The sequence below is a fragment of the Medicago sativa genome, chromosome 7 (genome assembly GCF_051527215.1).
Source record: "Medicago sativa cultivar Bolivia chromosome 7, Bolivia_mono, whole genome shotgun sequence".
Lineage (NCBI taxonomy): Eukaryota > Viridiplantae > Streptophyta > Magnoliopsida > Fabales > Fabaceae > Medicago > Medicago sativa.
In genome coordinates, this window is record NC_140755.1 from 100,287,423 (window position 1) to 100,302,619 (window position 15,197).

Sequence of the window (15,197 nt, forward strand, 5' to 3'; positions counted from 1 at the left end):
CTTTCCATTAAGGTGCGTATGAAGGGGTTTTTTTTTTTTTTTTTTTTAACTATATTTGCACACATTTTTATTGAAAAGGTATAATGTATAAGCTCAAAATTCCTAAGCACAACAGGTGCTACAAAGACTGAGCAAAAGTGAATAGACGTTAGCATGCATGGTAGTTTAAATAAAAAAGTTATAACAAATTCAGTTATTATCAGCTTTTTTATGATAAGAAGCATCTAATAAATAATATCCATGTTTTTTTAGGTCATAGTATCCATATTAAACCTTTTTTTTTTAATAATTACAATATGTCCATTAAACTTTTTTTTTTTAGGGACAATCTGTCCATTAATATAATTTGTTAGTTTTTAATTAATTTGCTCATGCTGACAATAAACGATGAAACTAATGCTAGATGTCAACTGGAAAATTCTAACGATAATTTTTTTTATTGTTTTCTTCCAGAAAAAAAGTAAAAAAAAAATCTCAAAGAAAGGAGGTTGGAAATCTGGGTTGGATGGGACCATCAGTCATCCCAACGTGTCTTTCTACGGGTCTAATTACATTTGAATTTAAAGGAATTCAAAACATACAAACTGAGTTGGACTTTACACGATATATTATAAATCATTCAAGTAAGTTGAAGAAGGTAAAAATTTTCACACCAAATTCAACAAAAACAGTAGGAAGTTTACTCAAGGGGTCAAGGAAATCATCCATACTACTATGGGTATGAAGTTTCCACATTTTCTTTTCTTTAATACTAAATATAGTACCATTATAATTTTTTAATGAGAAATGTTGATATATAATATTTGTTTATAATCTTACGATTAATTATTAAATATTTGTTGCAGGATATTAAATCAATTTGAAGATCATTTGGATGCCTTAATGGATTCAATCAAGTCGAGTCGACACTTTTAATTAAGTTATCAAACATGTTAGATATTACATATAACATGTTTTTTGTTCTTTGTTAATCTGATTTATACCTTGGATTTTTTTTCTTTCAAACTTGTTTATTTAGAATTCCGCAATTGGTTATTTGTTGTTTATTTAGAGTTGGATTGACAATACCAAATTCTTAGCTTATTAACATATACTACTACCTCGGTATTTTATTATAAGTTGTTTTGACATTTTCACACATATTAAAAAATGTAGTTAATATTAATATATTGGAAAGAGAAATTATGCGTAATTTTACAAAATTATCCCTTATTAATGATACGAGAAAAAGAGATTAAAAAATGAAAAAATAGAGAGAGTAATGAATGGTAAAGAGTGTGATAGAAAAAAAATCATGACATTTGTGTTGTAGTGGGACGTATAATAAAACCAAAACATTTTTCCATGGTGAATTATAATAAAATACCGAGGGAGTAACATATAACGAAAAAAATAGTATGATTAAAGTAGAGTTGTTTCGTAAAAACTTTCTTTTACGAGTTTATAACATTTTGCCATGAGATTATAATATTTTTTTAAAATGCTATTTCAAGTAGCGTTAAGTTAATTTATGATGTATCATATTTTTACTTTTAATATATTTTCATGCCATTTTATATTTATAAGATAGTTCAATCACTATTTTTAGCAAACACGTCGTCCATTGTAAGCTATTTTGTACCAATAAAATGTCTGAGAGGAAACCTGGAAGGAGATGAAAGCGCATCTTGCTTATAGAAGTAACAATAGCTGCCATAGCATTATTTGTAAGCAATTAAGTTGAGTATAGATTTGCAATCACACAATTTTTTTTTTTTTTTTTTAAGTTCATTTGATCAAATTGAGAAAGAGCTATGAAACATGAATAATTCTCGGATTAGCCATGTTCTGGTGTCGGACACGAGTCGTGTCCGATACCAATACATATAGTTACACCTAATTATGTAATTTTCTTAAATTATTAACGGTGTCGGCATGTCAGTCTCCGTGTCTGTTTCCATGCTTCGTGAAAGATAAATTGCAAAATAATTTTAGAATTTGAGACAATAATTTTAAAATAATATAGGCTTGCACCTGTTAGCTTTTCCAATAACCATACACAGCGGCGGAGCACCATATAGACCAAGGTGGGCCACGGCCCACCCCCAAAAAATAGGTATTTTTTTTTCTATGGAGGAAAATATGAAAACACCTCTGACTTTTAAATAATCTACGTGTTAGTCCACCTTGTCCTTTCTCATGCAAGCTTCAGCCGACTTTATACTACTTCATATTCCTATTTTATTTACCTAAGTTGCTAGTTTTGACTTTAATTTTACTTAAGTACAAAGAGTTCAAGGTATTATGTATTCACCCTCCGATAATAGAAACAAATTTCAAGGTCATTAAATTTGATATCAATGTTCTACCTATTTTCCTGCCTGACAAAATAACCTACACTTTTGTGCACTACAAATAAAAAAAATTCTATTAACAAAACTTGCTCTTGAACTTTCTCATTCATGATGGCTCATAACTTGTAAACTGGTTCAATTCCAAGGAGATAGAAGCATTTTCTCATCACAACAAGTGTAGCTTCACATAACAAGAGTCTACTAGTTTCCTCAGGCGACCCAATAACCTGGCAAGGGGAAGAAGTTGAATTAGAATACATATCTTCTACTTGACACCTTTATACAGGAATGATTATCACTAGAAAATAGGAATAGGAAGGGTACATTCATATTAATACACAGCAAAAATTTATAACTTTGGTATTATACCTGACAATTAGGATAAAATTTCTTCGTGAAAATTTCGACCAATTCATGTAGGTATTCACATAACACATTTGGTAACATCTTCGAGCACGACTCCACAAATTCCTGAAAGATTCAAAAAAATCATATTATAATTTTTAGGATCGGAATTGTGTGTGTGTGTGGGTGTCAACATTTAATTGCTTAAGACTTGATGCCTCAAAGCCTTTTGTTTAAGAAGACGGACCCAAATTAACAAAGTTACACACTACGAGTATAGCAGCAGACAAGGTATAAATCTTAAGAAACAAATATTTCATTGTAAAACAAGATATGATACAACACCAAATTCCCATTCAGACAAGTCACAAGAAGTTGGTAAACAAGATATGAAGCATATAAAGTTTGCACCAGTTGATTTTAGCAGGCATACTATAAAACCAAGGCATGACACATATATGTTTTACATTGTAAAATTAAGCATATGATACAAAAAGCATATGCTATTAGCATATATTTCTTGGAGGGGAGAGAACCAAGACTCGAATTTCTTGGGATTATATTGTAATATTACTATTAGTATATAATTTTGATATCAGTATCTATCAGCTTGCAAAAGTAAACTGCAAATAATAGGATGTAAATTTTCATGATTGATTCATACGTATCAACGGATCTTCAAAGTTCAAACTATGTAATGAATCTAAACATTAACAAATATAGCACAACAAATGATTTCTTCTCGTTCAATTGACAACAATCTCAAGAAAGAGTTAAGATAATTAAACCCCTAGATTGATATGATATATAGCCCACAATTCTGTAACCAAATAGTTGAAGACTCTAATCCAAATCACACCATGTCCTTGAAATTAAATAAAGCAGCATCAAACATATTGCTGAAAAATATTCAAATATATAATCCCCTAAAAGTAGAATACACGACACAAATTAGTTACGATAGTATAGTAAAGTTATAGAAAATAAATAAATCTAAGACATGCTATCTAGCTATTAGAAAGATTTCTCTTGGAAAAATGTTATTGTTATAGGGCATCCAGGCTTCGAGGACTCTTTCTTGATTCCAATTCCATGGCAAAACTTCTGCATCACAGACTCCAATAGCTCTTGTACCCTCCACCATCCCTTTTCTGCAAAACCCAACATCTATAACTTCTGCTCTCATGTGCTCTGGTTTCAACTGAAAAAGTAATCCATTAAGAGTGTGAGCTTGTATTTACTTCCCCACAAATTCATATTACAAGCTTTACATTAACTTAAATAAGCAGGCTATTTTCACATTAATTACCAAAGAAAAACAGCATCAAGGAAATAGGAAGTCGGTCCTTATTTCAACGTCTTTACAAATTTAGACGAAAAATGTTGGACATCAAACAGAAAATAAAAGCAGATATCAATAAAAAAAGACAATAGGAATCAAGAAATTAGCGAGACTATTCCAGAACTTATCAAATAAAGATTTCATCAAACATGTGCAATAAAAACATGTAAAGGAGTTAACCAATAATCAACATTCTATCAAACCAATAATGGGTACTACTACAAGGGAAGTGGAACAAATAAAACAACTTTTTACAATCTTGTAGGAGTATCATCTATCATAATACATAAAAAAAATAAAAAATACGTATTTACTTTCAAACCAGTATTTACTTCCATTGGATACGAGAAATTGAATCATTGCTATAGAGCATCCAATCCACTTGAGTTGAGGATGGATACAATCATGTTAGTATCAAGTAAAATTTGTTTCTCTACCCATGTGAGTTATCCATTGATAATAGGCGGGGACGGATGCATGTGGTCTTATATGTGGGCTTGTGCCCACACAAAAATTTTAGAAACTATTTTTTAGCAGTATAGAATGTATCAATAGTTGACATTTTGACCACATGACTCACACTTATCATAAATCATTTCTCTCTTGGCCCACACTTATCATCATATATATCAAAAAATTTCTTAATAATATGAATATTATCGATAATCGGATGCGAAATCAGATGAGAGATGACCGGTTAAATGATTGTTTAGTTATTTATATAGTGGATTATATAGTGGAATATATTTTTATTGATATTAAAAATGATAAAATCATTCAAAGTTTCCATAATATGAAAAATTGTATAGGACAATGGTACAAATTTTCATATATGGTGCCCCCACTATTCAAAAATCCTGGATCCGTCACTGATAATAGGTTATAACCAAAGAGACAGAGAGAAACAAAATCAAAGGCAAAAACCAAACCAGAATATTGTGTTTAAAAAGTCGATGCATGTTTACCTTAATCAACGTATGGTATGTGGCTAACCTCTGCGGACAATGAGTTTTGAAGCAAAAAGTCGGCTGAGATACGGAACATAGGTATAAAACACAAAGGTACGTACGATTTTACTTTCAGTGACTTCAAATTACGCAAAGAAGGGAACTCAATCTTCAATAAATCAGGCATTGAGGAGAGAACCTAATCAATGAGGGATGACCAGGAATTAAGATCAATTTAATGTAAGTCATATTTCAGACAAAAATTAGAACTAAAATAGAAAGCATGTTAAGAAGAAAAAAGTTGATGTAAATAATAAAAAGAGAAACTTAAAACAAAACCACGAAAAGAATCTCAAACCAAGAAAGAGAGACGGTCAATGATTCAATATTAGCAAGCTCAACCAGCCAATTGAATAGAACCAAAGGAGAATCCGTGGAATTCAACCCCACACCAAAATCCACATTTTTGATAGAAGAAAGATTGCTCTTACTCCCACGGAGTTTTTGAAGAGGAGTACCCCTAAAATAAAAGTTACAAAGACTTGGAGTGGATAGCTCAAATTTGCAAGAGGCCTCAGGAGGATTATAACATGAAATAATATTTAAATTAACAAGTGTGGTACTAGATATGCAGAGGTTTTGTTTATCCACAACTTGACATTTGTCAATGATTCATTCATTAAGCGTATGTAGTCTATAATAAAGACTACATACGCTATTTAATGAATGAATCTAAAAATCAAATTTTTGCTTATATTAGTGACCGGAGGGTGTATACATTAAGAATCATTGGTTCAAACCCTCGGATAATGGAACAAATTTCAAGGTCATTAAAATTGGTATCAATGTTCTACCTATTTTCCTGCTTGACAAAATAACCCACACTTTTGTGCACTACAAATAAAAAAGTCTATTAACAAAACTTGCTCTTGAACTTTCTCATTCATGATGGCTCATAACTTGTAAACCGGTTCAATTCCAAGGAGATAGAAGCATTTTCTCATCACAACAAGTGTAGCTTCACATAACAAGAGCCTACTAGTTTCCTCAGGCGACCCAACAACCTGGCAAGGGGAAGAAGTTGAATTAGAATACATATCTTCTACTTGACACCTTTATACAGGAATGATTATCACTACAAAATAGGAATAGGAAGGGCACATTCATATTAATATTAAAATTTCTTAATGAAGATTTCGACCAATTCATGTAGGTATTCACATAACACATTTGGTAACATCTTCGAGCACGACTCCACAAATTCCTGAAAGATTTTAAAAAATCATATTATAAATTTGAGGAATGATAGCAACACTCTCTTTTAAGCACTCTCTCTAGCACTCACTCCTTTATTGAGTGAAATCAATATATGTCCCACCACTTTACGTGGGTTCCATTTCCAAAGTGTAGATCCTATATTGATTTCATCCAATAAAAGAGTGAGTTCTAGATAGAGTGTTCAAAAGAGAGTGTTGCTAGCACTCCTCTATAAATTTTAGGATCGGAGTTGTGTGTGTATCAATGTTTAATTGCTTAAGTCGTGTTGTTTAAGAAGAAGGACCCAGATTAACAAAGTTACACACTAAACTGTCCTTACTTTATAAAAAAAAAAAAAGACAAATTTAAAATTGTATTGAAAATTGTGTGAGAGAAAAGTTGGAGAGGGTAAAGTTGGAAGAAAAAAATTAAAGTTATATTAGAAATGTAAAGTAACATTTATTTTAAAACTTTTTTTTTTTTTTTTTAAGGATTTGACACGGTGTTACCCACAAGGAATGAATATATGATGTAGTTATCAATCAGTTAGCAGAAGCGTTTTGTGAATTTCATTTTTGATCTCATCCAAATAAATGAGCATTTGTTTTTCCCATTAAATATAGGCTAAACTGCAACTTTGGCCCCCTATCTTTCAAAAAGTTGCGATTTTGGCCCCCTAAGTTTGAAAACTACAATTTTGGTCCCCTATGTTTTAGCCCCTTTGCATATTTGGTCCTTTTGGTCAATTTTGACCAAGTCAACACATACGTGGCATGCCACGTGTGTAATTAATTAATTAAAAAAATAAAAAATCAATTTTTAAATTAAATAAATGAAAAAAATAAAAAAATATTAAAAAATTCTGGAAAAAATGAAAAATAATAAAAAATATTAAAAAAATTCTGGAAAATGAAAAATAATGAAAAAATAAAAAAATTTAAAAAACGAAAAAATATTACAAAAAAATAAAATAAATTCTTGAAAAATAAAAATATTAATAAAAATGATTAAAAAAACGAAAAATTTTCACAAAAATTCATGGACAATTCCAAGAATCACTTATTCGAAAAAGTAATGTCATGGAAACATTCATTTCCCTAAGTAATGTCATGGAAACATTCATTTCCCTAAAGAAGAAATATGTACCAAATTTGTGGCCAAGTTGTATTCTCGTCGGTGTTTTTGTGTATACTTTTTGCGTTTCCTTGCGCCTTTAGAATGTCATTAGAAAATTCTGTAAAAGATTCTGGAAAAAATTTGAAAAAAAAATTTCGAAAAAAATATTCGAAAAAAATAATGTCAAATTTCCAGATTTTTTAAAAAAAATTCCGTATTTTTTTCGAATTTTTTCATTATTTTTTTAATTTTTTGTTATTATTTTTTTCATTTAAAAATTGATTTTCTGGATTTTTTTTCATTTATTTAATTTAAAATCTGGAATTTTTTTTTTATTTTTTCATTTTTCCATAATTTTTTAATATTTTTTTATTATTTTTTATTTTTCCAGAATTTTTTAATATTTTTCTATTATTTTTTTCATTTATTTAATTTAAAAATTGATTTTTTCGATTTTTTATTTTTTTAATTAATTAATTACACACGTGGCATGCCACGTATGCGTTGACTTGGTCAAAATTGACCAAAAGGACCAAATATGCAAAGGGGCTAAAACATAGGGGACCAAAATTGTACTTTTCAAACTTAGGGGGTCAAAATCGCAACTTTTTGAAAGATAGGGGGCCAAAGTTGCACTTTAGCCTTAAATATAAATTAAAAAAAAAATGAAATAATACGACTGAGAAACCGATGTGAGAGAGAGAGAAATTAGAAAAGGAGCATTTTTGAAATAAATAATAAATAAAAGCAAATTCTATGGTACACCCAAAGATTTGAGTGTATTGGTACACCAAATCATTGAATTAATAGTTAAATGTGTTATTTTTTGAAGAGAAAAATTATTTTTTATCACCTATAATTATAATAATTAAATCTTATTTATAAAAAATGTCAACGAAATAAAATTTAATTTTTTAAAATTTTAGTACTAATAATTGAGAATTTTGATTATTTTTTACAATAAAATGTAAAAACAATTAGTATGATTTTTATAAACAATGAAATGATCTTTTTTCTTATAAAATAATATTTTCTAAAATACAAATATCACCAAATAGCTATTTATTTCATAAAAATGATAGTTAATTTATAGATTTTTTAAATAAGAATACCGGTACATCTTAATTTTGCAGGTGTACCTTAGAAGTTCCCAATAATAAATAGTACCGCTTTGGCCAACCAACCAACCAAAGCTTCTTGAGTCAAAGGTTGAGAGAAAAACCATTTCTTGTTGCAGTTAGGTGATGGCGTTTTCATCCTCAACTCAACTGCTTCAATCTCCCAACCCACTTTCTCATTTTCAGGTTTGCACAAATGGGGTTTTGGGTTTTTAATGTTCCAATTGTTTTTGTTCATTAATCATTCTAAATGTTTGTTTGTTTTTTTTCAGGGTAATTTTAGCCAAGATGTGTTGTCTATGGTTCAAAGGTCACATACCGTGTCACAAATTGGTTACAGTAAATCATTGTCATTAAAATCACATGTTGCTTTGAGGTTTTCTGCCACGCAACAATTTGGAGCAAGATCAATTACATATAGTAGGAGAATCACATGTGCAGCTGCTGCTTCAGAAAATGTAAGTTTTTCATTTTGGAATTTGTTAGTACAATAATTGTCCCTGGAGATGTTGTTTTTATCTATTTCCATAACAATCTCGTTTTAAAACTAGTATCAAAGTGATAATAAATGAGTAAATAGTCATTTTGGTCCTTAAATGTTTGAGGGGTTGTCACGATAGTCCGTCAATAATATATATTGAAATTACATAACATATATGTATCTTTCGTTTGTAACATTGGTTCTTAAATGTGTCTTTTGTTAGTTAGTTAGTTTGATCTTTGAATGTTTTTCAGTTAGTTAATTTAGTCCATAAAATTACTAACAAAGGACACATTTAGGGATGTTTTCGTAATTTGATAAATTCGATGACTACTTTAGTGCCTCACACATTTGGGATCAAAATGACTGTTTACTCGAGAATACTTATAGTCTTATACAATGTTACTTACTTCTGTAATTTATAAGGAAAACAAAAAACGAGTAGAAAATGTTTTCTTAAACTAAACCTATCTGAAATGATTTTTTATATTTAGACTGCTTGTTTGTTGTTGTTTGATTTCATTAAATGTTTGTATTTTTTACGTGTTTATAATCTAATTGACTATTTGTTAATCACAAAAATCGTTGGCATTGTTCAATAGTTGACTGTGTTGTGATTAAGATGTTGGACGTTTATTATCTTTACATGGTTTTATTACTGTTATTAGGTTGAAGAGCTGCAAGCCAAAGTGACTACCAAATGTTTCTTTGACGTAGAAGCTGGGGGTCAATCTTTGGGCAGAATCGTTTTGGGCTTGTTTGGAGAGGTTGCTCCTAAAACAGTTGAAAATTTCCGTGCTTTGTGCACAGGCAAGCAACCATATTTTTCTGCACCTTTGATCTTGTACCTGGATTACTTTTTTGAATGTGTAACATTGCATTTTAAAGTTTGGCTTCAATAATCTTGTGCAGGAGAGAAAGGATACGGTTACAAAGGATGCTCCTTCCATCGTATAATCAAAGAATTCATGATTCAGGGAGGAGACTTCACTGAGGGAAATGTGAGATTTGTTGCATTTGTTTGTTTGCTTGTATACGTGAATAGCCTTTGTTATATTTGTTTCTATGTTAATGTGAACATTTACTTCCACTTGCCATGTATTTGTTTCAATGAAGGTAATTATGTTTCTTCTCACTCAAAATGTGTTTCCATTGGCTGCAGGGAACCGGTGGAGCTAGTATCTATGGTTCTAGTTTCGAAGATGAGAGTTTTGCCTGTATGTCTCTGTTGCATGTTGTACAGTAGTAGTATATCTAGATTTTTATATAGTGCTTGGTTTTTAAAATTTCTCCTTGGCTTTAATTCCAGTTTAAAACAGTGTAATTAATCTCCTAAAAAATTTATTTTCAACACTTCTTGCAGTGAAGCATGTTGGTCCTGGAGTTTTGAGCATGGCAAATGCCGGTCCTAATACCAATGGTAGTCAATTTTTTATTTGCACTGTTAAGGTGAGAGACATGTACTGTCCTGATATTTTTACTTCAAAACTTTATACGCTTTAATGACTGTAAAATTTGAATTTCTGATTAAGCTTAAAAATCAATAATCACTGGTTGGTTGTTTATTTACATGATTGGAAAGCTCACTATGGCATGGTATATATAGCTCTATCTGTTATATTTGAATATTAGATTGGAGAACATTCCTTATTTTCTGTATATGCTAAGTAACATGTTTAGTTTACTTACTAATATATTCAAATATTCTGCATATGATCTTAATGTTGTGATTTTATGATGCAGACTCCGTGGTTAGACAATCGACATGTCGTGTTTGGACATGTTATTGATGGAATGGATGTTGTGAGGACACTTGAGTCTCAGGAAACAAGCAGGTTAGATATCCCTAAAAAGCCTTGCAGAATCGTTAATTGCGGAGAACTGCCCATAGATGGTTGATACTTATGCGGGAGTGCATCACATGTTTCCGTTTGAGTACAATTTTCACTCTTTAGAATGTTTCCCAGTGATCATGTTAGCAAGTTTGAATTATCATCGGTTGCTGCAGAATGGATTGTCATTTGGAGACACAGCAGAAATACAACATTGATATTTTTGTTATACTAGACTAATGTTAAATCGATAGTTTCGCATTTTTCAGTTGTTTTTGTTGTTTACATTTGCAAACTATTCATTTTCATGATCCCCAATTATATGATTTGCATGTTTAAGCCTCATGACTAGTCCATGTTTAGTTTCTAAAGTTTCTCACTAATACCAAACAGTAACTCGGTAAGCACAGCACCAGTCAAAATTCATTCCTGAAATAAAACCTTCCAAATTTTTTTGAGGGAACCTTCCAAATATATAACTAAAATAAACACAGGTATAACCAACAGTGTCCCCTCAAAGAAAAAAGAAAATCAACAGTGTGATATAAGTGGTGGATGTTTGAATTCCTTAATCATTTGGTCTAGGATTCAATCTCTCGTTAATGAATAACACTTGTACGACATTGCAGTTGACCAATGTCGCATACATTGGTCAACCACAATGTGATTATAGGACGGAGGCAAACTGCAGAATATTATTTAAATATATGTATATGATTTGGATTACATACAATATTACTATACCAAAGTTGGCGGGGGCTTCATCGCAAATAATAAAATATATTGCTGAGCCACAAACAACCACTTGGAATAATTCCTTAAGACATTAGCACCATATCCAATGACTGTTAATGTTACATAAAGGACCAAAATATAAGAATGCACAATAATAAAAGTGGTATCATAATTTTATACCAAAAATGATATCATACGGTATAATTTATATGTGTTGCTCCCATTAAGTTCAGAACTGGACGTTACTTTTGTAAGACTGGCCAAATCTCCAATTGGAAGGTGCAACATTAATAGCTGTACGAGTCTTCCCATTTTTGAGTTGAATTCTAAAAGATAAGCTCTGACCATTAAGATAGCTTAGGCTTTGCCAATTAGCACCCCAATTCATTGACATCGGTTCCCATTTATTCTTTTTTGACCCTTTTATCCAAACTTTAGAAATCTCTCCACCTCCACCTACATTGCTTATAAGCACCAACTCAAAATAGTCTCTCCCATTTATGGTAAATCTTATGTTTCCACTTCTTTTGCACCCAACTCTGCATATATAATTACAACAAAAAATTGCTTAAAACACATATTTATAGATTTGATTGATATGCAGCGTGGTGTATCCATTAAAAATACTTGTTCGCTAGGTGTCAAACTATCAGTTTAGTGGTAAAAGTTTGACAATGAAACATCAAGGGACGGAGTTCAAATCCCACGTTGTAAAATGACCACTAGTGTCACTTTAATTAATAATTATTCTATTTTCGTTAATTTAAAAATCAACGATTTTTTATCAATTGACTGAAAAAATAACATGCTTCAAAATTAAACTCTAATTAACAATTTAATTGTGTGATCAGCAAATTAAGACATACCTCCTGTACAAAATGGGAACAATTCCAGCTCTGTACTTAGCTATAGTCTGAAAGGCAGGTTGAGACATATCAAAGTGAGGTCTAGGGGGATTACACCAACCACCGTTGTCATTAGGGAGTGCAAAGTTTGGTGGACAAAAATTTGTGGCAGTAATAGTGATGGAAGTGCCTCTGAGACACCATTGAGGAACTTGCCTTGCATCACAAACTATCTGATAGCAACCACCACATGACTTCCCATCATTAAAGAGAGCAGTACTCAATGCTGCTGACTTTATACCATATCCATCTGTGTACAGATTTCCATACCCACATGCACCACCTACAAGTTAATCAAAATAAAGTTATATGCTAAACTATATCATAATTTGATTAAGACTTTAATTTGTCTTAAGACTTGAATAAAGTTAATCAAAAGAAGAAGCAATTTACCCATTGTTCCTGAGGCATCACTTCCACCATAGAAAGTTGCATGAGCTTGCTGCCAAACAACAGATTCTACTCTGAGTTCTTTAGTGAGTAAATTTATCAGCAATATAAGAACACAAATAATTATTTTTTCCATCCTCTTAATTTCTCTCTAGCGCTCTGACAAATTAAAGAGGGAATTGCTCTAATATTTTTTGTTTTGGTAAATATGACAGACTCGCTTGAGAATTTATAGTACAGTTAGGGGGTTTTAGCCCATAGAAACAAACTAACTGAATTCAATAAATTATTGGGAAAATAAGTGTTGACCAAAAATTTATTCTCCTACTGTAAATATACTATTGTGTATATAACATGCATTTTGCAAATAGGCAAGGCCGGTCATTAAGGAGACTGGAATAAAATATATTTGATGATAAAAAAATTCTTATTTCAATTTGATAGTCTGTAGGATCCGTAGTACGTTAGTTGAGTTATCAGTACATGCAATAACTAATAATTAATAATAATGGTATATATATATTCATAGTCAAAAAAATATATATGTATTCATATGATTGATAAATATTTTAAGTTATACGTTACTTGATTGATAGGCTATCAAACCAACTGTTAGAAGGTATACTGATCCGTACTTTTAATTGTTTGTATTTCTTGTATGAGAAGTCAATTCGTACACTCATGATAAGGACATAAATTATGGGTATAGTGCATAAATATTTGATTTAATTAATGGTAGTAGTAACATGCAACTACCTAACTTGCCTGCTGTGACCTATATTATTCATCAGAAAGATGAAGAAAAAAATTATTTAAGCTCTCACAAGTAGCAGCAGTCATCAAAGAATGGTTTGGTGCACATTAGAAAGTCAAATATAAAGATGCTGAATTGCAGTGTGGACGTTATGCCATATTGCCATGTATTGTGCCATCTCTTATGGAACTGCATACACATGGCTGATGTCAACCCCCTCCATGTACAATAACTGTTTCACACCGAGCCAGCCAGAGTTCGTTGTTCAAAAGGAACTGCATATGTTAAAAGTTCTAGAGGTGGTAATCATCTTCTTGCAAGTTAGTTTTGTGAAACTGTGTTAGGCTCAATCACAAATTTTAAGATAATATCAGAGTTTAAATTGGATGAGAGATTGTCTGACAATGTTTATACGTTGGTGCAATCTTCACCTGAGTCTCACATTGGATGAGAAATGATATAAGAATGTGGCTTTAAGTGGGACAATTATCATATCACAAGCTGGTTTTGTGGGTTGTGTTAGATCTAACCACAAATTCTAACATCATACTCTCTGTTGGATTAGAACTCCATGTTCCAAGTGATACTTTCTCAAAAAAGTAGTAAAGGTGATACCTCAGCGGTTTTGTGGGATTGTGTTAGGTCTAACCACATGTTCTAAGAGCAAATTCTCTATTAAACTCCATATTCCAAGTGATACCTCCTTCTAATTTTTTTTTTTATAAGGTGATACTTTTGTGGCATTGTGTTAGGTCTAACCACACATTCGAAGAGAATATTATATGTTAAATTAAAGGCCAAATACTTGATATGGTCCTTTAAGTAAGATGTTTGTAACAAATTAGTCCTTTAATTTTTCTTTTTGTAACAAATTGGTTCTCGAAGTCATAAAATATTCACATTGTTACCATTTTTCATCCAACTTCTTTAAATTGTACTTATGCTACCATTTAACATTAAGGTGACAGGTCCAAAAATTGCCAATGACACTAAATATGATTACTTACATTCATTTTGTCCTTCTTGTTTCCGAATTCAAACATAATTTTACATAAAAACGTTTAATGAACATCATTATAAATCAAATCATCGATCAATTTATTTCAAACCAAGATTGGATAATACATTTTTAAACCATAGTTTTGAGATCACTAAACTTGAACATACCAATTGAGCATTAAACATCCACGTACACAACTTTTTCATCGAGTTTGATGGAAATAGGGTAATGGTGAAAATATTTTATGACTAAAAAGATAAATTTACTATAAATAAAAAAAAACTTAAACTAATTTATTACAAACACCTAACTTCAAAGACCGCCGATGGTATTTTGCCTAAATTAAAACTCCATATTCCAAGTGATGATACCTCCTTCTAAGAGAAAAAGTGATGTCTCAGAAGTTTTTTCTTTTTTGACAATAAACTCTATTTTTACGATTAATTTTTGTATTCATGATATATTCCATTAGTAGTAGTTTTGGTTCTTGTAAAAATCAAAATAAATTGAGGTCTTCTTGTACTTCTATCATTTGCAGATACTCAATAAACTGAAGCAATATTTTAAAATTGTACTGTATAAAGATTCTAATAATAAAATATTTTATTTATAAAGAAAAAATATTCTACCTCTAAAAAAAAT

General features: G+C 30.8%; 2 protein-coding genes and 1 long non-coding RNA gene across 3 annotated transcripts; 1 reads left to right on the forward strand and 2 right to left on the reverse strand.

The window, feature by feature from the left end:
- Positions 1-2,263: 2,263 nt before the first annotated feature.
- On the reverse strand, positions 2,264-5,568 carry LOC146911210 (uncharacterized). Its single transcript, XR_015019314.1, has 4 exons — positions 5,326-5,568; positions 4,986-5,166; positions 2,703-3,879; positions 2,264-2,560 (listed from the first exon to the last, which is right to left on the reverse strand). It is a non-coding gene; the product is annotated as an uncharacterized LOC146911210 (long non-coding RNA).
- A 2,904-nt stretch (positions 5,569-8,472) lies between these two features.
- On the forward strand, positions 8,473-11,116 carry ROC4 (rotamase CYP 4). The gene is made up of 7 exons (XM_085722673.1): positions 8,473-8,644; positions 8,731-8,916; positions 9,608-9,749; positions 9,852-9,940; positions 10,102-10,156; positions 10,303-10,388; positions 10,683-11,116. The coding sequence occupies exons 1-7, from the start codon at positions 8,585-8,587 to the stop codon at positions 10,836-10,838; spliced, it is 774 nt and encodes a 257-aa protein (XP_085578799.1). The 5' UTR covers positions 8,473-8,584; the 3' UTR covers positions 10,839-11,116.
- A 341-nt stretch (positions 11,117-11,457) lies between these two features.
- On the reverse strand, positions 11,458-13,013 carry LOC146911212 (putative expansin-A17). Its single transcript, XM_085722675.1, has 3 exons — positions 12,805-13,013; positions 12,373-12,694; positions 11,458-12,045 (listed from the first exon to the last, which is right to left on the reverse strand). The coding sequence occupies exons 1-3, from the start codon at positions 12,935-12,937 to the stop codon at positions 11,736-11,738; spliced, it is 765 nt and encodes a 254-aa protein (XP_085578801.1). The 5' UTR covers positions 12,938-13,013; the 3' UTR covers positions 11,458-11,735.
- Between the last annotated feature and the right edge of the window lie 2,184 nt (positions 13,014-15,197).